General features: G+C 42.1%; 1 protein-coding gene across 1 annotated transcript in view; it reads right to left on the bottom strand.

The window, feature by feature from the left end:
- NRXN1 (neurexin 1) overlaps positions 1-21,849 on the bottom strand; it is a 1,005,506-nt gene extending 983,657 nt beyond the window's left edge. The window contains exons 1-2 of the mRNA XM_081100745.1: positions 21,362-21,849; positions 16,951-18,627 (exon numbers count right to left, since the gene is read on the bottom strand). Coding sequence (XP_080956871.1) covers positions 16,951-17,725 — 775 coding nt within the window. The 5' untranslated portion in view covers positions 17,726-18,627; positions 21,362-21,849. The remainder of the gene's footprint in view (positions 1-16,950; positions 18,628-21,361) is intronic.
- Positions 21,850-25,724: the final 3,875 nt, after the last annotated feature.

The raw sequence follows: 25,724 nt of genomic DNA, 5'->3' as shown, positions 1-25,724 counted from the left end.
GTATGCTTAATTTCTAGTTGGTTCCCCAATATAACATCGAGGGTCTCATTAGTTTTCTTGTAGATCTCATTAAGTTTATCGGCGGCTTCTAAACAGTTCTTGAGAGACCTTAAAAGTGTGGTTCTGAACTCTAGATCTTCCATTGACAATTTTGTCCTGTTTCTTTGTCTCCGCATTTTGTTATGCTTCCTTGGTGCACCCCCTAGTGGTCTTTGTTCGCAGTCTTATAAACCTTGATTGTTGTAGCTAATACTAGGGAGGGTTTGACCTCCAGGCCAAGTGGCTATGAGAATCAGCTGAGTCTGCAGTGAGAGAACTTCTGTCCTCTGGGGAGGTGCTAATCTAGCCTTTGCCTGAGGCTATCCGGCAAATGCCTGTGTGCAGGGCTTGGGCGGGGTGGGTCGCACAGGATCAACAGGGTGGGCCAGAGAGAGCAGTTATGGCGGCTCTCAGTCCTGTCCCCAGGGGCTCTGCCTCTCTGAGTCCCAGCACCCGCTGCAAAGCTCAGAGAGAAAGCTGCACTCGCTCTGACCGAAGCTAGGCAGTCCCGCTTCTCCCGTTTGAGTCTGGGTCCCTAAAGACTCGCCCGGATCTGGAGCTCAGAGTCTGCGACTCCCTCCCGATTGAAAACGCCAACCGCGCCCTCCGCCGCCAGCCCGCTCCGCGCGCGCACTCCGCACCTCAGAATTTGACTTCAGCACTGCGCCTCCTCTGAGTGTCCGTATGCGTTTCTCTTTCCTCCTAGTTGTAGGACTTCCACTCAGCCAGCGTTCCAGTGGTTTTGGGTGATGTCCGTTCCGTCTTTTAGTTTCACTTTTGAAGTAGTTGTTCAAAGCAGCAAACTCCGGCGTTAACCTATGCCGCCATCTTGGTTCTCCTACTTTGGTTTTCTTTGTTTTGTTTTTAATTCAGAAAGTATCGTTCAGTCCTCTTATCTCATCCTTCTCCAGGAGGAATTCACACCAGTGCCCACACCCCTTCCATCCTGAACTATTTCCCAGAGGAAGAGCAGTGACACAGATATGAAAGGACTGATAGGGGAGCAGCGCGGCTGGGTGTGCTGCAGCTGGGCGGCAGGGCAGGAGCGTCACACCTGCTGGAGGCGGATTCAGTACTGGGATGTACCCTGGAGATGGCAGAATGAAGAGCGGTGCAGGCAGCAGCTGTAACTTGAGCTCTACCACGTTCAAGGAAACATGAAACTGGGGCAATCCACCCTGTAACGAGGACAACGGGGCAGCTGGCTCAGGGCAAACACAAGCATGTGGTCAGAGAGCCTGCCCACAGTGTATCCCCGGGACTCCTGTGCAGCGACAGCAAGTTAAGGCAACTGGGGAAGTCATTCACAGGCCAAGTGCTCTGTAGCTGTTGGTGCCATATTTTACTCAAATGCATCTGTTAATTATAACTTCAGACACTCTTGAAATAGTTTTTCTGTGGGGGGAGGAAGTAGGCTTTGGAGGGGGGTTGTTTTAGGCTACATTCATCTCAAACTTGGGGGATTTATATGTTATTCCAAAAAGTATGATTATTTATATATCTCAGAGCTGAGAACGTATTTTAAAGGTCATTTAATCCATACCTCTGACCAGAGTGAGGGAAATCTTAAGCAATTTATGACTATGGTTGCTGTCTAAGCTACTGTTAAGGCTCTCCAGGAACAGGGATTCGTTCTCCCATTCCTTCCGCTGGCCTGCCCTCGCATTTATAGGAGAACCACAGCAAATGCTGTTTTCTCTTTCCTTATGCCAGAATGAACACGCTCTTGTTCAAATCCATTTCCACTGTTTAGTCCTCTGTGGACCAGAACACCACTGCCAGTTTTCCTTACTCCAAATTCTTTTATTTCTGTTGGTCAGCTCATATTTTTCTGACCCACTTTTCCTGCTTACAAATGTAATGCTATCAAGACTTTTCCCTGTATACAATTCTGGACTGCCTGATGTCTCTGACACTAGTGACAGTCATTTTCTTCAAACCAACAGGTAACAACACAGCCTACTAAGGATCTGATGAAGTCCCTGCCTGGCCTTTTCTACGGTACAGTGGGAAATTAGCATGTCAGACAGAAGCAGGAAGAAAGGTTAAGGGGTCACTGAAAGTAGTGCCCCTGTGATGAACAGATTCAGAGGACAGTAGTACGTTTCCGGAGCGCACCTTGGGGAGAGCATTACCCAGTCGAAGTGATACTGAGTGAAATAATTAAAGCAGGCAGCTACTGGGGGAAGGAGGCTGAACTCCGACCAGTTCCACAGAAGGGGAATCTGAAACGTGTTTAGCTCAGTGAGGACAGCACTCTTTCTCTTAGGCAGATAAACATAATTTGAAGGGATACTAACAACATAAATTTTATTTCCACTGAGGGCATAACAAGAAGAAATTAATTTATGTCAGCAGAGAAAGGATTTTCATTAAATTTAAGGAAGAAATTCTGCCCAGGAAAAGTTACTAGACACTTAAACGGAATACTGAGAGATGAAAATATCTACATATATATGAAATTGCATTAGGTTATGCAGACATCTTTTAAACACAGGGGGGATTCTCATCTGTAAAACAGTGTGGAGGACATATAATCAGTTATTACTTTATTATTAAAAAAGGAAATTAGGAGTTTAGGGCATGGTCTCGGGAGTCATGCAGCCTTGTTTCAAAGGCCAGCTTTGCAAAACACTCGTGTGTGAGCGTGGGCAACTTAAGAGACGTATCTCTTTGGACCTCAGTCTTCTCATCTGTGACGTGGAGGAGACAGCATCGACCTTACAGGGTGTGACAATGCCTAAAATAATTAATGTGCAAAGAGCTTCAAATCGTGCCTAACCTAGAGTATGAGTTATGTAAGATTTTGCTAATAGTGTTGTTATTATTAGTCGGTAAGAAAAAGTCCAGTGACCCAATGCCAGAACCTGGATATAGAATGATTTTACCTCCTATGGCTGAAGTGTAGATAATATTGTGTTTATCCTTTTCTTCCTCCAATTCTCTGCAACTCAATCCCTCCCCTCCCCTCCCCTCCCCTCCCCCTCCCCCTCCCACTCCTCCTCCCCCTCCCCTCCCCCTCCCCCTCCCACTCCTCCTCCCCCTCCCACTCCTCCTCCCCCTCCCCCTCCTCCTCCTCCTTCTTCTTCTTCATCTTCAACACTCATTTACCCCCAGTCATCTTCTCTTATCCTTTGTTCCATTACTCTCTCTCAGTTTTGGTCTCATTTTCTCAATTATTACACATTACAAGTTTTATAGCGTCCCTGAGGACACACTATCCCTCCACCCTCCGTCTCTTGTGAGCAGAAGATGTTCCAGGATATAGTATATTTGGCCCCAACCCAAATCTTTATTGTTTCTGTTTAGGATGAGACACAATATTTTTCCCATGTCAAACAAACAAGAATTTTGTCCAGGATGAAAAACATCTGAGGCCTGAGAGAAGGGGAGGTACCCAACACTCTTCATTTCCAATGACCTCTGAGAAAGTGCACAGCTCTCAACTAACAGTCACAGGGTAGCACCGTTCCCAGATGAAGAATAATTCTAATTCCTGAAGCTCTACCTCTGCCTGTACTTTTACAAAGTAAGTCAATGTAGAGAGTAGAAGAAAAAACAATAGATTAAATGCAAACAATAAAAAAAAACTTTAAATGTTATTTGAAGCCAAATAATATAAACTGTGATAGAAGTAAGAAAGCCATAATAATTTAACTCTACTATTCTAATTGAAATAAAGGTTTAAGCAGCCACAGGAAGATAGAATTATATATGTATCCCAAAATTTTCATATAATGTTAACACTGACCAATAAAACATGTTCTGAAACTTATAACATTTAAACATTAAAAATGAAAACTGTTATAGATTTCCTAATTACTCAGGTAAAAGAGGTTTCAGAGCTATCACTGGCTTTTCAAAAATGGCTGTTTCAAAATATTCCTGTGGTAGTCTTGAGTTATAGTATTGAACTCACTGGGAGCTCAGTAAATAAGTTTAATCCCCTGGTTTTCTTATGTATGAACGTTTTATAGAAGTCATTATTGATATTAACTTAACTTTTGTCACCTACTGGGACATAATTATGGCACATTTTAATAAATAGTTAAATAATAACTATAATTTAATAAGAATGAAGTTTCATCAAAGTAAATTGTTCTTGGTAACTGTGAGAGCAATGTTAGAGCAAGACATAAAACATTTTTTCACACAACCCCCAGGAACAGTTGAAAAGCTGTTAATCCTATATAATAAAAGCCTAATATGCCAAGTGTCCAGTTGTCAGGTTGGCCATTCAACCAATCAAAGCGCAATATGTTGGGGGAGAACCAAGATGGCGGCATAGGTTAACGCCGGAGTTTGCTGCTTTGACCAACTACTTCAAAAGTGAAACTAAAAGATGGAAGGGACATCACCCAGTACCACAGGAACGCTGGCTGAGTGGAAGTCCTACAACTAGGAGGAAAGAGAAATGCATACGGACACTCAGAGGAGGCGCAGTGCTGAAGTCAAATTCTGAGGTGCGGAGTGCGCGGAGCGGGCTGGTGGCGGAGGGCGCGGTTGGCGTTTTCAATCGGGAGGGAGTCGCAGACTCTGAGCTCCAGATACGGGCGAGTCTTTAGGGACCCAGACTCAAACGGGAGAAGCGGGACTGTCTGGCTTCGGTCAGAGCGAGTGCAGCTTTCTCTCCGAGCTTTGCAGCGGATGCTGGGACTCAGAGAGGCAGAGCCCCTGGGGACAGGACTGAGAGCCGCCATAACTGCTCTCTCTGGCCCACCCTGTTGATCCTGTGCGACCCGCCCTGCCCAAGCCCTGCACAGAGGCATTTGCCGGATAGCCTCAGGCAAAGGCTAGATTAGCACCTCCCTAGAGGACAGAAGTTCTCTCTCTGCAGACACAGATGATTCTCATAGCCACTTGGCCTGGAGGTCAAACCCTCCCTGGAATTAGCTACAACAATCAAGATTTAACTATAAGACTGCGAACAAAGACCACTAGGGGGTGCACCAAGGAAGCATAACAAAATGCGGAGACAAAGAAACAGGACAAAATTGTCAATGGAAGATCTAGAGTTCAGAACCACACTTTTAAGGTCTCTCAAGAACTGTTTAGAAGCCGCCGATAAACTTAATGAGATCTACAAGAAAACTAATGAGACCCTCGATGTTATATTGGGGAACCAACTAGAAATTAAGCATACATGGACTGAAATAATGAATATTATACAGACTCCCGACAGCAGACCAGAGGAGCGCAAGAATCAAGTCAATGATTTGAAATGCGAGGAAGCAAAAAACACCCAACCGGAAAAGCAAAATGAAAAAAAGAATCCAAAAATGCGAGGATAGTGTAAGGAGCCTCTGGGACAGCTTCAAGCGTACCAACATCAGAATTATAGGGGTGCCAGAAGATGAAAGAGAGCAAGATATTGAAAACCTATTTGAAGAAATAATGACAGAAAACTTCCCCCACCTGGTGAAAGAAATGGACTTACAGGTCCAAGAAGTGCGGAGAACCCCAAACAAAAGGAATACAAAGAGGACCACACCAAGACACATCATAATTAAAATGCCAAGAGCAAAAGATAAAGAGAGAATCTTAAAAACAGCAAGAGATAGAAACTCAGTTACCTACAAGGGAATACCCATACGACTGTCAGCTGATTTCTCAACAGAAACTTTGCAGGCCAGAAGGGAGTGGCAAGAAATATTCAAAGTGATGAATACCAAGAACCTACAACCAAGATTACTTTATCCAGCAAAGCTATCATTCAGAATTGAAGGTTAGATAAAGAGCTTCACAGATAAGGAAAAGCTAAAGGAGTTCATCACCACCAAACCAAGATTATATGAAATGCTGAAAGGTATCCTTTAAGAAGAGGAAGAGGAAGAAAAAGGTAAAGATGCAAATTATGAACAACAAATATGCATCTATCAACAAGTGAATCTAAGAATCAAGTGAATAAATAATCCGATGAACAGAATGAACTGTTGATTATAATAGAATCAGGGACATAGAAAGGGAATGGACTGGCTATTCTTGGGGGGGGAAAGGCGTGTGGGAGATAAGGGAAGAGACTGGACAAAAATCGTGCACCTATGGATGAGGACAGTGGGTGGGGAGTGAGGGCGGAGGGTGGGGTGGGAACTGGGAGGAGGGGAGTTATGGGGGGGAAAAAAGAGGAACAAATGTAATAATCTGAACAATAAATATTTAATTTTAAAAAAAAGCGCAATATGTTAATGATATGCTAAGGCCACTCAACTACTCACTATGATGTGCACTGACCACCAGGGGGCAGTTGACTGCTCAACCAGTTGCTATGATGTGCACTGACCACCAGGGGGAAGACGCTCCAACTGGTAGGTGAGTTTGCTGCTGGGGTCTGTTCGATCAGGACTGAGTGAGACGGGCTGGGAACACCCTGGAGCCCTCCCGCGGTCCCTCCCCGGCTAGCCAACCTCCCACGTCTCTCCCTGGCCCCGATCATGTACCGGTGGGGTCTGTCGGCCTGGCCTGAGCCCTCTTGCAATCCAGGACCCCTCAGGGGATGTTGGCAAGTCAGTTTCAGCCCAATTCCGCAAGCTAGGCCAAGGGACCTCACTGGTGCATGAATTCGTACACTGGGCCTCTAGTTGATGATATAAAAATGCTCCTTTGCAGAAACCTCAAAATCTCTTAACACCATGTCTGATCACACAAAAGCGTTTGTCTTAAAATAAGGATAGATATTTTCGGTGTCTAAGGTCTTGTGTAGAAAAAAAAATATATATATATATATATATATATATATTGAGACCTAAAGACATTATATTTTAATGACATGTTTAAACAATATATGTTTTTGAGGATTTTATTTGCAAGACTTTTTAAAAATAACATATCTGCATACATTATGTGATTTTCTTGTGTATGTCATATTTATATTTATATATATATATATATCTGCATTGATATACATATAAACACATACACATTTATATATCAAAAGTAAGTATATCATTATTTTTTAAAATTTATTTTTAAACCTCACTTGAGGATATGTTTTTATTGCTTTGAGAGAAAGAGAGAAACATCAGTGTGAGAGAGAAACATGGATTGGTTACCTCCAGTATACGCCCTGACCAGGGACAGAACCCACAACCTAGGTATGTGCCCTGACCTGAAATCTAACCTGAAACCTTTAAGGTGTACAGGACAATGTTCCAACCAACTGAGCCACCGAGCCGGGGCAATGTCTCATTATTTTAAAATACCTCAATACTTTTCTTTCACATAAAGTAGGCCCAATAAGGATCTGTAGTTGTATTCTCCTGCACATTGAATTCTGCATTTGGGTCATAAAATACAATATATAACTTCCTACTTTACAATATTTTTAACTGGGCAAATTAAACATTTAGTACCTTAGGCATCACATGTAATAATTTTAAGTAAATAATTACATTATTTGCTAATAAAAAAACAAAACAATTTTGTATTCAAGATAAAGAGCTTAAACTGAACAGCAGTATCTTCCACACAACAGTTATACTTATATGCTGCCATGCCAGCAATTTCCCTAAGGAGAGTCCCAGCATGCTTAATTATAGAAAGACATCATTACTTATAAGAAAAACATGAGTCTTTAATTTCCTTGCCACTGCAGGACCAGGGTGGCTCATTCTGCTGAATCTAGCAATGTCTGATGAACACTTAAGCTTAGCGAGTTCCACATACAAGGCCAGGTATTGTTAGGTCACGAACAAGAGTAGCCGCTTCCATTATGGGTTGCCATCCGCCCAGAATTCATTATGTCTAAAATTAAACCTAGAAAGCCCCTCCTGACATCAGAATGCTAGTGAAGCAACTGCTTCTTGGCAGCTCCTCTTCTAACTTTTGGACCAAGGGATCCATGCTGGGAACCAGCCTGAGACAGGGCTATTTGAAGTAGCACTTGCCAGCTATTATGCTGTCAGTGTATTTCTAATTACAGGCCAGATAGTTTTGAGCACCAGTAACAAGACAAGGGACTGGGTCAGCAACTTTGGCCTGCCAGGTCAGGCTTGTTTTCCTCCTACTGCTCCAATTATAGTTTCTCATATATACCAGAAACAGCACAGAGAATATCTTTCTAAACTCCAAGCAAGGCTCCTGAGTTCCATTTTAGGCAATGCATTGGAAAGCCAAATTCACTTATCCAAAAAGAGACACTATCTTCTCATTCTGTATTTTCAATTAAGTGCCCTGTGTACCACCATCTCTATCTTCAGCAGAACCATGTTCTAACTCAGCAACTCTCACGAACTATCTACACATGTGACCGGGCTAGGTCTTTACATCTGTGCTGAATCACCATGGACTCGGATGTTGTCAATAATTTTATATCTCCCAACCTCTGAAATGAATAGAAATTTTGAGTTGCTTGTTTTGTGAAAACTAAGGATTTTTATTCAAAAGGCCAAGAATTAGTTGTAATGTTCTTTAGACACAATATACTGGGGCTTTACTACTTCTTACATTAGAGTAGAATCAACACATTAAGCAGAATTTGAGTAAGTCCACTAAAGAAGTAAATAAGCAAATTACAGGAACAAAGTATGATGAATTCTTACAAGCTATTCCATTTCTTTAGTATGATGACATTAGGAAATGGCAGGAAATTTAAGGGTCTGCCACAATCTCCAATGCTAAAACCTTTATTATATGTCAGCCACTCAAATTAGCACCAAATTGGCAATTAGTGAACAAATTCCCAGCATCCATTAGCTGTTTGTTAAGTAAAAGGCACATGCTATGTAATATACTGGACAGAGTTGCCTGCTGGGGCAATGGGCACACCTAGGCTCTGCCAATGGCCTATGGAACTTTGGGCAAGTTAGCCTTTCTAATCCACAATTTTCTCATCTATAAATGGGAATTTTATAAACCCTTTCAAGTAGGATGTCATATGAATAAATAAAATGGAGAAAACACATTGTACAGTGCTTTTCACTCAGTAAGCACTAAATTACAATAGCTACTGTGATTCTAAACAGAATGATTTTAAATGTATTTGAATTCAAGAGGTGCTTATAGCACCATTAAAGGAAGGGTACCTAGTACACTTTTTGAAATAATGTGATTCCTAATACTTTGGGGGAGAAATCATGTACATTTTTAGACTTAGACAGTATTATGGAATTTATGGTCAGACTAGCAATGTTTCCTCCAATATCCAAGCACTAATTTAAAAATGTACTGAGCTCTTATAACATCCTCATCACTCAATTATTGAAAATTTCAGCAGTTAAATCCTCCTAATTGGAAAACTTACATTGCTTGAATATGTTGGTAGGACTTTCACTCAATAGATGCAAATGTAAAATAAGAACCTATGTCTAATCTCCATTATTAGGACACAGAAATTGGAAACAAGATCAAAGGTTGTACAGGTGTTTAAAACAGAATACTTGTTCCTGTTAGATTTATTCAAATATAAATACACTTGCTCTCTGAAATGGTATTTGGGTTTGTTATAAATATTTGACTCTTACCTAAAATTTTAAAATATGAATTCCTTTGTAAGTAGATTTTTTTAAAATATATTTTTATTTATTTCAGAGAGGGAGGAAGAGAGAGAGAGAGAGATAGAAACATCAATGATAAGAGAGAATCATTGATCAGCTGCCTCCTGCATGCCTCCTACTGAGGATTGAGCCTGCAACCCAGGCATGTGCCCCTGATTGGAATCGAACCTGAGACCCTTCAGTCCGCAGGCCAACACTCTATCCACTGAGCCAATCCGGCTAGGGCGTAAGTAAATTTTTTAATGTATTCAGGGCACTGATACTCACTGAGCAGCATTTTTGTATAATTCAATACAGTAAAGAAAATAAATTTTAAGTGTATAGTTCAGTGAATTTTTACAAATATATATACCCATGTAACCATCATCCAGATCAAGTCAAAGGCTTGACTGTGTTTTCTTCTAGTCAATACCACTACAAGGTAACCTCTATTCTGGCCTTTATCACCATAGGTTAGTTGTCTGTTTTGAACTTTATGAAAATAGAATCATAAAATAGGCACTCATATAGTTGTTGCCTTAAATTACTTTTCCATTGGGTTTTACACATGAGGAACAAGGGGACCAATGTTCTCTTCAATCAGTTTGTCTGTATTTATGTGTCGATGTGTAATAAGAGAATTCTACCAAATGTTATGCATACTATTGAGCATAAATTATCTAAAATGACCCCAAAGTAGATTTACAGAATCATGTTTAACATTATCAGTGTTAACATTCATAGCATCCTAGAGCTTATCTTCCCTGCTGCCATTGGACTATTTTTTCAAATTTTGATGTTTTTCTGAGAGTTTACTTCTATTAGCTACTCACAAATATCTTGAGGGAGGTTAGCAGGAGTTTACAATATATTAGTAGTCTGATTAAGCGTTTCTCCATTTACAATATTGAAAATAAAGCATAAACATTGGTGGCCTTACTCTACTTTTAACAGTGGTCTAGAGGCACTGTTGTGTCTTGAATTTAGATCCCATGCCATATTTTGTTTACACATATTGTGTAAATAATAACATGGCAGGAAAATAATGAGACAGCATTGCACCTACTCTCATATTCAAGTAAACATACATGGAATCCATGTGTAAGAGAGAAAAACAAAAAGCCCTGCAATTTCTGAAAGGTTCTAAAGCAACAAACAAAACCTTTCTTTCAAAACCTAATTGAAACATTTCAAGACGTACTATTCAGCAAAGATCGTGAAGTTACTGATTCCTGTACTTCCAAGTAACAGAAAGGGGACTCAGCAATAAAATTACAGAGAAATACACACAAAAAGTATACGTGTTTTGCATAATGAACTACACTTTTAGAATGTAAAAATGACTTATTTTGAATTGAGTCAAAAAAATACTTGCGTACTTTTTGAAAGTACAGTTTGCGTAGCAACTTCTACTAGAAAGTTTATTATATCTCCGTACTAAAACAAAGCCTGAATATCTATGATAAAGCCTAATTTCCAATGCACATTTATAGTTAAACCTAAAACCAGTGTAGCCACCACATGCTCACTGAGAAAGGGATATAGAATGGGGTCAATAACTGTTTTCAGGAACCAGTATGGCTCAAGATCCTCATTCACACAATGCAGTTAAGAATAACGGAAATATTATAAAGTCTTTTCTATAGTCAATCAGGAGGGTTTTTTTTAAATAATCAGTTAAATTATTACAATTCATTTAATGATATCCAAAACTGGAACATGATTTCAATGGAGATATATATATATATATATATATATTCTTATGATAAAAATATAATCTGTTCATAATAACTGTAAGAATATCTTATTTGAACTTTTAAAGCTCAAATATATTACCTAGCTTCTCTGCAGCATACTTGTAAATAACTAACTTCTAGGAGAGCCTCAAAGACAAATTATAAATAGGATACATATCTTCCTCTATACATTAGGATAAATGCAGTGAAAATCACTATGTATAGGATTGGGATGGTTAAAGGTATTAGTTTATGTGGAAAGTGATAGTTTTTACAAATGATTTTATATTAAAGGCTGCTTAATCATAGAAAAAATTCTCAAACAGAATAACATTTTTAAAAATAGTTTGAATCATAACTAGACATAAGTAATGTTAGAGCACAACTGTGTAAAACAGAGGACACTGTCTTTATAATTTACCTTTATTTTTAAGTTGAAACTTTTGGGCTAATCAAAGATTATTATGACATGACAATTTATTTTAAATGAGAAAAAAACGATCCATATTTGAATTGTGCTAGAAAGTGCCCCTAAAAAAAACGGTATCAGGATAAGTAGTGGTGCTAGTGATGGTGGTGGTAGTTAGAACAGAAATACCAAGTAGACACTTCAGAATGCTTGCTATGCATCAGGCAACTGTTCTCAAAACTGGACATAAAGTCATCTGCTTCACTTTGATAAAATCCCTATGAAATATGATTATTAGTCCAATTTCAGATGAGAAAACTGAGGAATATAAGTTTGAGTGTATAACCTCTCAAATAAGGTAGTGTGGCCCCAGAGTCTGTATAATTTAACCTCTACAATTGCATCTCAAAACAATTAAAAACTCAAAAGTATACATTCCACCTCAATTGTGGCATTCTAGAGTCATAACTCAATTTTGGATATTAATTTATAGCTGAGATAAACTTTTTTTTGGTAGACCTGATAGATGCCTTTCACTTTAAGAGCTTCCCAGAATATTTTATCTATATCAAAATTATTGATGGACTTCTCCATTGCACTCCAAGCTTTCTCATCACAGATGATGCACCTTACCCTACAATGGTACACTTCAAACAAAACTCTGGTAAAATCTCTGAATCATTTTTGTCTAGTACCTACCTATATGGTAAATGCTTTTTTTTTACCCTCACAAAGATTATAAGTATCTACATAATATTTTCATTTATTGTAGTGCTTAAAATATTGAAAGCCCAGAATCAATCAACCAATATATATACTGTCACAAGAAAGACATATTTAGCAAGGTACTTGAGGGTATAATAAAATATGACATTGCCCATGGGCCCCAGAGCCTTAAGAGCCAATGGGTATATCTGCCAGAAACCACATGACAAGTCACAAAAAGGTTCAACGAATGCTTTGCTTTTACAGGTAGAACCAAAGTGTTCCAAACAACGAAGAGCCTTAGATTTCTCCACGTAAGTAAACTGACAAAGTTTCTAACTTCCTTAGAGAAAGAATCTTGTTTTTCTCTATGTGCCCTAGTTCTGTCCACAGCTTACAGTGGGTGCTTAACAAATGTTGTTGACTGACAAACAGAAAATAATGTTTCCTCTGGTTTCCTATCAATCTGTTCTATACACTGCAGCCAGAGTGACATTTTTGAAATATAAATATAATAATGGCATCCTCCTCTTCACCTTCCACACAAAACTCCTTCCAGTGCTTTTCTACCACTTCTACATTAAGACTAAAATCACTGACAAGGTCTAGAAAGCCCTGCATGATCTGGTCCTGCTCCCTCTAAGAGCTCCCTACTCAAGGAACTTGTCTCAACTGCTTGAATGTGCCGTGCCATCTCCTGCACCAGGATTCTGTACCTAATATTTCTCCTCTGCCCTTAACTAGTGAACGCCTTCTCATCTCTTGGGTTGTGGTTTAGAGGTCACTCTTCAGTACAACCTGTTTTGATTAGTTCAGTTCACACGATTTTAAGCCACCGCAATACTGTGTACCAGCCCTCCAAAATACTACCATTTAAAACCCCCATCTGTTTATTTATTTTTAAGTATTGTGCCTCCTCACTGGAATGCAAGGTCTGTGAAGAAAGTAACTATTTCTGAGAGTTCACCATTTTATTGCCTGAGTCTAGTACTCAGGCGCATACAAAGCCCTCAATTTAAGAAATAAATGAGTAAATTAGGGTTGCCTATCTGGTCCTCTTAGTAAAGTCAGAGAATGCAGAGGCTTTATTAAATGACATTCATCACACGGCCATGTTTGTTAATATTAAGCAATCAACCATCACAAGCCATATGTGTTTATGGCTATTTAAACCGGGGATGTAAACAAAAGAGGCAGAGTGAGTCTTGTATGGAATTTTAATATAAATGATCCTGAAATACATGAAACCTGGACCTGGAAATCATAAAAAGTTTAACTTAGTTTGTCATTGATCAGCCTTTTATTCTCATTTTTAAGGTGAGTAGCCATGGAATTCACTAATTCTTTTAAGGTGCTAGGAAACTATTAGTCCTCTTAAGTGGAAAGTTATTAAATAATAATGTCCCTGAAGCACTTCGATGAGTATGATTCACTAAAAAAGCTATGTACCCCACAAGCAGTCATCATTGAGAAAAGATGACATTCTTAGATAGTTCCATTCCGGGACTGACTTTAAGGGTCAAAGAATGGAACTGATGCATAAGCTAGCTCCATTCCATCAGCTATATATATATATAGCTGATAAATATATATATATTTATTTATTTATTTTTTCTCTTGATTGATGCCTGAACCTGAAAAAATATCAACCCTAATAAACTAGAAATCTTATTCAGCAGACATGATAATACAGAGATAGAGAATCAGTGTTTGTGCCCAGGCTCTGCCACTAACCTGTTCATGACACATAACTTTTTTTTTTAATTTTCTTTCCATTACTACATAAATAAATAAATAAAATTTGCTAGGCCAGAATAAATAGAGTGAGGATAAAAGTGAACTCATTAAATAAAAACATTCTAAAAACTCACAGATGCATGAATTGTTTCAAGACATTCTAGGCCAGGGAGGGAGAAAGAGAATAGTCTCACTGTCTCTCTAGTAACTTTGTGTTATTTTGAATATGAAGACAACTAAAATAATAGACATTTTTATTAAGTTAAAAAAATTATAGTTGACACCAGACATTATTTAAATTTTATTTAATGTTTGCTGTTAATTTTTTTTTCTGAATTTTCTCTAATGGATGTGGATTTATCTGTTTTTGAATTAGTTTTTTAAAAGAATGTGGCAATCCCTGTGAATGCTGCCTGAGGCAGGGCTTTGTTTATACTTCATCTGAATAGAAATGATCTATCCCTAGCCATCAGTAGATGATTGGTGTTGAGAGAGGCATCAATTCTCAATTAATTATTAATAGTCACTTGACACACACAAAACAGGGAAAATCATCAAAATGGAGTCAATCCTTTTGGGGAGAAAGACTGCCTTTATCACTCCATCTCCCATTCCTGAGATAACCAGCCTTTGGTTTTCTTTCTATGACTAGTGGTGATCTCTGCACTCCTGGTTCAGGCTCAAATTTCCACAATGAATCAATGCTCCAGGACAATCCTGGTGGATTTTATTTTCTGGGTAGAATTACCTTATGCATCAGGTACTATAATGTTCAGTTATGTAGTTTGGTATTTGAACTTCTTCCCCTTATGAAAAGAGCTTTCCACTTGCAAAATAAAATGCATTCCAGAGACATCTAATTCTGCTTCTCATCAACATATTACTGTCGCCATGCTTTCTCCAATCTGAGCTACTCCTGATTATACATGACCCCTGGATCCCATGTTAAAAATACATGGAAAAAGTAAAATTGTCATTTCAAACACCTTCCCACAGAGCACAGGCTGGGTCATATTTGTTTCATAATTTAAGGAAGTTATACCTTATGTGTTCTTTATTAAATGGCCTGCTCTGTATTTTAAAGTGCCATTGGGATACTTACAGCAGTTTTTGCAATAAAATAATGTTCATTTTTATTCATTTCTATTAATCAGTGTAGAGGAATGCAACTTCAAATTATATTATGGCAACTCATCACATGTAGTTATCTGAATCATGATTTACAATTAAGTTAGATTTGGTAGAGGGAAACATATATTGTTTTATTCATGTAAAATATAACTACAAAGCCTGATGCTAAATCCATGGAAATTTACTGGCCACACTGAAGTGCAGTATAGGCCATGAAATAGTCTTCTATAATGACTTAAGCCAAAATATAATGAAAACAAAAGCCCTCATGAAGACAGAGCAAGAAAATAACCTCTTACTTTTTTTCATAAACTCAGGAACTCTCCTAATCACCAGCTTTTTTCCTCCTATCTCCCTTTGCTGTTTAAACAAATACAAATTGTATCAAGCCTTCATTTTTCTTAAAGTCAGGTGAGAGAGAACTGCCAAATCTAATAAGATTTACAAGGGCTAGTTCCCCTTAGCAGTGTCAGCAAAAATAAAAACCCAGAAGACATACAGTAATATACAACCATACATAGAGCTTAGTCCCTACAGCTTTCAAAATCAGATTTAATAATTCACTTCTCTTTAAATTTCAGCCGTAAATACCATTTGCCCATGTGTTGATTGCCTTGGTTTGACCCTGACATCTTCTCTCCGGGTCAGCCACAGATATATCCATGTTTCATTGGTTTCATATCACTCACTTTCTGTTCATAGGCTTTTCTGTATTTACACAACAATACTGTTCCTTGATCACTGTCATGTAGTGACATGGGAGAAACACACGAATGACTGAATTTTCCAAGGGGAGAAAATAAAACTTAGATCTGATTTTATTTTAAATGCCAGACTGTTTCAATCCCTAAGAACAACAGAAATGACAACTTAGCCTCCACTACTCAGATAAATGCCATTTGCTGATTATCCTCAGATAATCTCTTGCCATCCTTCACATGCAGCCCCTGTTTCTTTGCTTCCCAGCCCAGCAACATCTAAATGTCTCTCCTATTCAGTTTCCCCAAGCATCTGCCGATTGAGAATGCTGTTAAATCTCTAACATTTCTAAACACGAGCTGGCCTGTCTCCCACTTTAGAAACCACAGAAGTCACATCGTTTTACTTTTAAACCGACCAATGCTGGACTTGGTCGTAGCCATAGAAAATCTTCACATGCTCCTCCCCGGTTCTCCACCACCAGGGGCGGGACTCCACGCTCGACCTGTAAAAGGCGCAGCAGGGCCCAGGAGTCCTGACTCCCTGCCCCTCACCAAGCGCCCCTACGTGGAGACTCTCAGCCATGCTGAGCCTGTCCTGCACTGCACTCCTCCCCAAACGGGTGCCCCACCTGCTAACGCCTAGCTGCCTCCCATGGGGGAAATCTGTGCACTCTGGATGCAAGGTGACATTGGCGAGCACAGCGGTGGCTCGGGTGGGCCCTGGCCTGGTGCAGACGGGGAGCACCCTGGCAAAGGCTCCAAGGAGCGGATGGCACAGGGCATCCTCCCGGCCACAAGGTGGGAAGCAGGGCTGGTGGACAGGGGCTCCCCAGAAGGAAATGGAACCTGCACACGAGGCTGCTCAGCCCTGAAGAGGATGCCAAGGGCGCAGCGGTGGGAGGTGCAGAGGCGCACAGGCCGGGGACCGGGCTTCGCCTGGACACCCACGGAACCGCTGTCCCGAGCGGGCAGCCCCCCTGCCCCCGCCCAGGCCGAGGCCCCGGGGGAGGGGCGGGCCTTACCTTGGCTGCAGTCCTTCCCGTGGAAGCCGGTCCGCGAGCAGTCGCACACGGCCTGGTCGTCCACCACGGAGCACACGCCCCCGTTGAGGCACACCCCGCCCTCGCCCTCGTCGCCCGCCTCGCACGGGCTCCCGCCGCCGCCGCTGCTGGGCGGCTCGTCGTCCAGCCTCACCTCGCCGCTGTCCACGGGCAGGGCCGGGGTGGCGTTGACCCTCACGTCGCGGATCCAGCCCCGGAAGGGCGCGCGCTCGCGCACGGCGGCCAGCGTGAGCTTGAGCGCCGCGGCGCGCAGCTCCGGCGGCAGCCCGCCCACGAACAGGCCGCTGAACACCGTCATGTCCCGCCGCTTGGACTTGACCTCCACCCACTTGGCCTCCGCCTGGTCGATGACCAGCGTGGTGTTGCGGAACTGGCGGCGCAGGAGCACGCGGTGCCAGGCGCCGTCGTTGACGGGCGTGTCGGCCAGCAGCGTGGCGGGCTCGGCGCAGAAGATGGAGAAGCTGAGCTGCAGGCGGCCGCCGCGCGTCAGGATGAGCTCCAGGAAGTCGCAGAAGCCCTCGTCGTCGAAGTAGAGCACGAGGCCGCGCGCGCTGCGCGTCTTCAGCTGGAAGCTCATCTCGCTCTCGCAGCAGGCGTTCCACTTGGGGAAGCGCGTCCACTGGCCCTCGGCGCCCGGGAACTCCAGGCCGCTGCCCAGCTCCGCCCAGCAGCCCAGCAGCAGCAGCGAGAGGCACAGCAGCACGCAGCCCCCGCGCTGCAGCAGCGCCGTCCCCATGCTCGGGGCGGGGGTGCGGCGGGGCGGTGCCGGGGCCGACAGGGTCACGGTCGTCCTGGACCCCGTGGTGCAGAAAGAAGGGCCCGGGCGGGAGGAGGGAGGGTCGGCGGGGTGTGGGCAGGAGTGGGCGGGGTGCGCCCTTCTTTACCGAGCTCTTTTTTTCTTCTTCTTCTTCCAGCAACCCCGCCCTCTCTCCTTATAGTCCCGGCCCAACTGGAAGAGGTGGACCCCAGGGGTACCGGGCAGCCGCAAAACGTCCAGACCAGAGGAGGGATACACTTTGGAGGCAAGGTTCCGGAAAAGGCGTCAACAGAAGGTCAGGGGAAACCACTCATCCATTTGAGTCGGATGAACTAGTTCGAGGGCATCGGTGGTGTCAGCAGTGGCTTCCTTCACTCACTCCTTAAATATCATCATCTGCCAGGGACCCTCAGAGGTACCAGGCAGAAGGGAGGCGGTTAGAATCAGGTGGGAAGTAAAGGCTTCTCAGGGAAGTACAAGGGGCCAGCAGTGAACCAGAATCCTCGGGTGCTTGTGAGCGCCCTCTCCAGGTGCAGTGCCCCAAACCAGGAGGGAGAAGGGGGTTCCCGGTCTCCTGAGAGCACCACCAGAGTAGTTTCAAAGGCCTGCCTCTGCCGTCATCTCAGGGACTGCCAGCACCACTGTAGCCAAAGCAGAATTCCTCGCAGGCTGGATTTCACTTCTCCTTTTCCCTCCCCAACAGCAGGTCTTCAAAGCCAGACTGTGACGTAGCCAGAAGCTGTTAGATGTGGAAATCACAACAGCCCCTCTTCTTTTCTCTCCACCTCTGCAAGGCCACGCTGAGATGCCAGCTTATCAATTGGTTTCGTGTCGGTGATGCATTTTGGTTTTATTTTGCCTTTGAATAAGGACCCGGAAATCTGCGGAGAATTAAAATGAAGTTCTAAAGTCATGCATAGCATCATATAAAGCATTATTCTGCTCAGAAGTCAGGAATATAACCATTGCTGTTAGTACGCCAGAGTTAACCTTATTGGAAGGAGCTTATTTGTCCTGATCTACAAGCAAGACATAATGTGTCCCAATAGTTAATATCACACACAATGACCCATTACACCCCTGTAGTTTATGTAACTGTTAACAGGTAACCCTCCCAGGTTGTCATAGAGACTCAGTTATGGTTATTTCTTCCTTTTCCTAAGAAAGTTTAATTTTTTAAAATACATGAAGGGAGGCGAGGGAAAGGGCCCTTTAAAGAACTCTGTTTATATTGTGTAGTAGTTACGTGAACAATAAAAATACAACTTATTCATATCTCAGTTAATAGCGGATTTTACAATAGGCAAAGGAGATCAAGCTGCCCACTGGAAAATGCTACCTTCGATCCGTATAACACTCCTATCATGTTCTTTTTCTCAGAGAGAGAAGGAATGTTGATGGTTTCTTGAGAGTCTTTTAAAAAATTTCAAACAAGTGTTTTCCTGTCGTGTTTTTTTTTTTTAATAAAGGAATAATATAGTATAGGAGAAAACATCCCACTGGAGTTAGATATCTATTTTTGGCAGCATTTATGACTCAATTGCCATATTACAAACTCCTCTACAGATGTGTAGTCAGTATTTTGCCTAACTGCGTAGTGAACTTACCGCCTCCTCAAGTACTTACCTGGCTGTCAGCTCAGAACGTGCGTGGTCAGAACAACCATGTGTGTTACCTTAGCTGATATGACTCTGAGATGCTAGAATTTAAAACTGTCTCTTTGAATTATTCACAATGTTATTAAATCACCTGTCTTTATTCAACTCTAATCTGACAGGTTCTTGAAATGGAACAGAAATCATAAATAGTGGTTTTAAACTCATTTCTTAACCAAAAATATATATATATATATTACTCTCATATTTTGACAAAAATTCATGAATGTATAATCTGGTTATGTCGAGCAAACACATGTACCCCTCGCCCCCCAGACAGCGCGTGCCCGCACACACACACGTTATGGCCTGGACACAGACCTCATTATCCAATTAACACTTTCCCCTTCTACACGCTGAAACCAGCAGTAATTTACGGCACCGCATTGTGCTGCTGCTCCTCCACGGACGGAGCTGAGAGCATTTCTCTTCAGTACAGAGCAATCCCTACAGGTGTCAGCTGAGAGCCACCAAGCGAGGGGATCCCACTTCAAGTTCCTCCCCAGATGAAATTGATGACTGGTTCCCTCTCTTTGAACACATACACAAAACACACACACACACACACACTGCCCACTAGCAAAAGGAAACAAAAATCCCGGTAGCTTATTTATTATGGCTGCTCTATCCCACACCACCAGCAGTCACCAGCCATAGCTTATCTACTCCCATGCCAAGCCCAACGAAAGATGCTCTTAAAAATCATTCTAAGATAATGTATTGTTCAGCATACTCTCATTTTTTTAAGCGGACTCAGGAATCTGCCAAATCTTCCATCGTTTATGAAATAATTCTGGAATTTCAAGATCAAAAATAGTGCTTTGTAACCATCCCCAAGCTCATGGGTTAGAAAATCCTTTTTCTGTGTGACTCCGTTGGGTCCGATTATTTTATTCATCACTATGACATAGATCACAAAACCTTTCTTCACTCTCTCTTCTGCCCTCCTCCAAATGCAAACCTTGACAGTTTGTTGTTGTTGTTGTTATTTTTTAAGGGATGGAGGAGAAGGGGGGAAAACACACATATATATTCCTAACCACAGGGGAGGTCAAAGGACTCTCCCAGTTCTTAGCGGAAGCTCATTGTGTGAGAGAGTATCTGTATTGATATGGAGAAAGAGGATTCTCTCTCTCGGTGCCGGAAAAACCTGGGAGTTCACGAATTAGAGGATGATCTAAAAGGATCTGAAAAACAACCTTACTGCAGCCAAAGGAAGAAGCGCTCTAATTCAAAAGCCGACGAACAGCCTCATTAATCTTTTCTTTCATTTCTAGAATCATATTCATTCCCAAGCCACGGGAAGGATCGATACAGTATGCTCAACGGCTGCAGTTGCATTTATTTTAATATGTTTGTGGTAACACACACACACACACACACACACCCATGCATGCACACCTTTCTATGCACCCTTCAATACAGACCATCAAAAAGAACCTGGAAATTTGGGGGGAAATTTTAGAAGTGCCTATCGTTCCCCCCCTGGCTTTTGCCAAGTCCATCAATACCAATGCACACCCCAAATTCTGCCTGGCTTTCCCGCCCAGTCTCTAAGCTCCATCTCTAATACCAGTGCAGTTTCCCGGAGCCTGGAGTGGACTACAGAAATTGAGGATAGACACAGCATGCATGCGGCGGATGAGGAAGAGAAAGAAAGAGGTAGATAATGGACCTATTATATTGCTTCGGTTTCTAACTTGTCTATTTTCTTTCTTGGGCTAATAAATCACTGCATTGAGCCTTTAAGTTACTACCCCGGTTCCACTATCTCCTCTTCTTGCCGTCTATTTAAAAGGCTGCATGCAAAAACCACCAGGATCTCTACTCCACCCTCCCACCACCCATCCTTCCCTGTGCATTTGTAGCAGATCCTGGCTCAGTTACAACGGGAGAGAGATATCCCTCTCCGGCTGGCCTCGCCCCATCCCCTCCCCCCACCCAAATTGAGCTTCTTTACCTGCCAGGTTATTCCCCTCAGCTCGAGCCTGAGCCTGAAGCACGCATCGGTCAAAGCGAATCTCCTGAGGTCTGTGGATCAGGCGACTGCCGCTGCCTTTTCCGAGGCGCCAGGCTTGAGCGTCTAGCTCCAGGAGTGCGGGTGGGAAGAACAGGCAGCGGAGGGGAGCCGGAGGAGGAGGAGGAGAGGAAAAGGACTGGGAAGGAGGCGGCGGCGGTGGAGCCCGAGAAGGCTGGGTTACGTGACGCGGGGTGCTGTCCTTCTGAAAGAGAAGGGCGGAGCTGAGCTCTCCGCAGTACCGTGGAGAGCGGCGGGCCGTCCTCGAGCTGGGACACTGGGGGGGTCGCCGCGCGGGCGGGCGCAGCCCCTCCAGCTCCCGGTCAGGATGCTGCGTACCTGGGCTTCATCCCCTTGCAGCGGGAGGCCGATCCTGGGGGCGGGGACCTGCCGCAAGCGCTTCTAACTTGTCACCACCCACCCTCCGAGAGAGAGAGAGAGAGAGAGAGAGAGAGAGAGAGAGAGAGAGAGAACGAGAGAACCCAGTAGCCTACTGAGCATGCCCAGGCCCCTGCTAGACCCACGGAAAGCTATTGAAGATTTCACTTCTCCAAGGTTTACTCGTGATTGGGCGAGGGTACCTTAAGAGGGTTCGGGGAAGGGCTCCGCAGCCAAAAGAAAGGGCCAAGGAGTCAGTATGTAAGATGAGCTCTGCTCTTACGCGTGCACTTTGCTCTTCTGCTTGAAACCCCTGAAAAGCTGCAGCTTTTCGAGGAATGCAGGGACAGGCAAGACACAGTGGCTGGCATTTCCCCAGATCCAACGTTCCTGGATCTTACCCCGCCCTGGCCTGAGTGCTCCCTTCACGCCTTTCCGATCTGCCTGGGCTGTGCCAACAAGACGCGCGAGGGACCGACCAGGCTAACGCAGCAACCAACTTGAAGACCAACCAGACTCGTCTGTTTGACCAGGTGCTTCTCGTGGCAGCAGCTCGTCACCCCCCAGCTCTCAGGGCTCTGCCTTGGCCATGGGCATCCTGAGCTGATCCAAGTCCTGTACCTGTTTAACTCTTCCCTCTGTCTCCTCCTTTCTTTGGCAGCTGGTAAAACCCTGGAGCCAGTGAAACTGTTTGCAGGCTCCAACCATATCACTGGGCATGCCCAGTGGGCACTGCTGGCTTTGGTGACAAAGGAGTTAACGCTAAGGGAGCTTGCAGAATAGGCGGCGGAGAACTCCAAAGTGTGTGGCTTTAAATTATAGTTTGAGTCCTATGGACATTTAAATTTCTAACCCTATTATATTCCTGGCCTGGGTGAGTCTTAGAACAGAAACAGCAGACATATTTATTTCAGCACCACAAACCTAATAGCTTCAGCCTCAAATGCTATAAGGTAAAACTATTTTCTGCCTCCAGGCCCTATAAAGCAAGACTGTAACAGCGAGACAAACTCAGGAGTACTGAAATAATAAACATTCCCAATGCAACATTCATTTCCTTCCAAAGAAACCAGAACTTACTCCTATATTAAGCCTCTTTATGCTTTTACTGCTTTTGTAACAGATTGTAACTAACTTAAAGGCAGGAACCACAAACTTCATTATTTTCATTGCATTCAGAAAGGCAGTGTGGTCAAGTGATTAAATGAGTGGGAACTAGAATCAGTGTGTCTGGGCTTGAAATCCAACTCTGCTATTTATTAGCTCTTACCTTGGGTAAAATAAAATCAAAATATCCATCTGTAAAATGGATATATTGGTAACTGCCACTTCATCTGTTTGTTGTTGTGATTAAAAAATAAATGGACATACAATATTTAGAATTGTGTTAGGAGCTTTTTTTTTTTAGTAGTTCCAAGCCCACTCTGTTTCATTTGACCCAGTAAAAATCACTGGGGTTCCAGCGATGGCCAAATTATTCCACAGGACTTCTTGGAGAATGTAATGAAGTAATAACTGTTAACATGATTTTTAAAACCTAAATAAAATTTTGAATAACATAAAGCTAAGTCTCAGAAAAAAAATAACCTATGTTAAGATTTGAAGTCATTAAGTAAACTTGGACCAAATAAAACAGCCTACTTACTTCAGGGGCTTTCTCAACTTTCCTATCATTTGCCAATGGGTTCTAGAGCAAATCGCACATAAGGTATGCCTATATGTGCCTGGTATGGAGAGAAAGCTCACTGTGAAAGTAAGAGAAATGGACAGCCTATTGAAAAAAGAAAAAAGAAAAAAAATTAACAGGGTTCCACGGTGCCCTTAAGGTAGTGATTCTCAACCTTCCTAATGCCGCGACCCTTTAATACAGTTCCTCATGTTGTGGTGACCCCCAATTTCATTGTTACAAATTGAACATAATCAAAGCATAGTGATTAATCACAAAAACAATGTAATTATATATGTGTTTTCCAAAGGTCTTAGGCGACCCCTGTGAAAGGGTCGTTCGACCCCCAAAGGGGTCGCGAGCCACAGGTTGAGAACCGCTGCTCTAGATCATGGTCTCCTTGGGCTCTCTTCTGTGGTTTTTCTGTTTCAAAGACAAGTTAACATTCTTATTCTTCATGCATAAGTTTTGAAACAAGTCCTCTGTGTCCACCCTTACACACACACACACACACACACACACACACACACACGCTACTTAAACTGAGGTACTTTATTGTGTTGCAATAATCCCCTTTGCAGTTATCAGATATAAAGTAACCACAGTATCTATTCTAAGGAACATGGGCAGCCACAGATCTCCACCCCACCGCCACTTGAATTAAGTATATAGAGGTAAAGCTATCAATATGTGCCAAAAATGGGGAAAATCTCAACATAATGATAAAAGCTCTTACTTTATCTTAAAGTATGACTTCCCGTGTTGTTTCCACATAAATTGCTTCAACTCTCTAAATGCTAGTTTCCTCATCAGTAAAATGGAGATAATGGCGTATCACTTTGTAAGACTGGAAGCGAAGAACACCAGCTTCTAATATTGAGTGCCTACTGCATGCCAGTGTACCCAGTGCTTTACTTACATTAACTTCGTTTATCCCTCACAACAACCCCATGAGGTAGACTTCTACTCATTTCACCAAAGAGAAAAGTTAAGCATAGAGAAATTAACGAAAGCAATCAAGGTCACACTAGCAAGGATAAGTACAAGAAAAGGTACAAAGCAACACTGATCTTAACCACCTTCCTACACTGCCTCTCATCAAATGATCAAAGGCACCCATCACACTGCTTGACACGATGCAGATGCTAATAAATGTTAATTCCTTCTTTCTTTCTAAGAGTTTCATCAAGAGGAATCCAGAAAACTAAATAGTCCACTTTGGAATGCTGTAATGTCATTCTTTAATGACAAATGCTATATGAAGTACCTTAAGGAAAACAGGGGAGGTGTTTTTAATGTTACTGTCATTTTTTGTTTGTGGGTAAGGTGAAAAGTTATTCTTACAGATCTGACTTTGAGGCAACTTATCATTCTTCAGAAGAACCTAGGCTTTTCCCAGAAAGGTGGAAAGTAGGATGGAGTCCTCTCACATTTCTTTAGGGAATTTACCAAGTTTAGGCTTACAGTGATGTCCGAAGGATTTTCACTCCTGCCCCTGGTTACCACTCAGAACAAATGAGATAATTGTGAAATCAACATGGTTGTTTATGATTATGTCTGATTGGGAGAATTTCTGACAACCCAAACAGAAATATAAATACTGCCTCATGCCATAAACTGGTAAACATTTTGCAACAATGAAAATAAAAGTGCATGGTCACCATAAACAAATATATTTCCATCAGGTATTAAATATTAATGAGCATTCTAACATTGAAACTCACTCCACACTAAAAATAAATGAAACTAAGTGGTAATATTTTTGATGGAGAAATGAATATAGAGAGAGTCTGGGTTTATTGCTGCAATCATAGCTTGTGCTCTAACATTAGGAAATCAGTGTAAACACCTACTTTCTCAATTAACATTTAACGCAAAGTGGAGGCTTTGAGATACCCACGAATTCCAAAATTGATATCAAGGTGGGGGGGTTACTTTACTAATATAAGTGATTTAAGAAAAAAATGAGGAAAAATATGAGCTGATATGTATGCAATACCTTTCCATTAAAAGAAAGTAAACAAAAGAGCAATAAGATTTATCCCTTTGAGGGAATTTTCTATTTTTGATGTGATTCAGGTGATAAAAATGGAGCAACTTTTTCTACTGCAATAATGGTATCCCTCCAAAGAAATTAGATTACTTGATATTCTCATCTAAATTTTAGCTTAATAGTGAATTCCTCTAATCAACTACAGTATCATTATTACATAATTGGAATGTTGTTTATTTTACAACTCACTTATTGATTTATTTTTTAAA

The sequence above is a fragment of the Myotis nattereri genome (assembly GCF_964212035.1).
Source record: "Myotis nattereri genome assembly, chromosome: 10".
NCBI lineage: Eukaryota > Metazoa > Chordata > Mammalia > Chiroptera > Vespertilionidae > Myotis > Myotis nattereri.
Note: the sequence above shows the minus strand (reverse complement) of the source record. Positions and strands in the feature narration are given on the sequence as shown.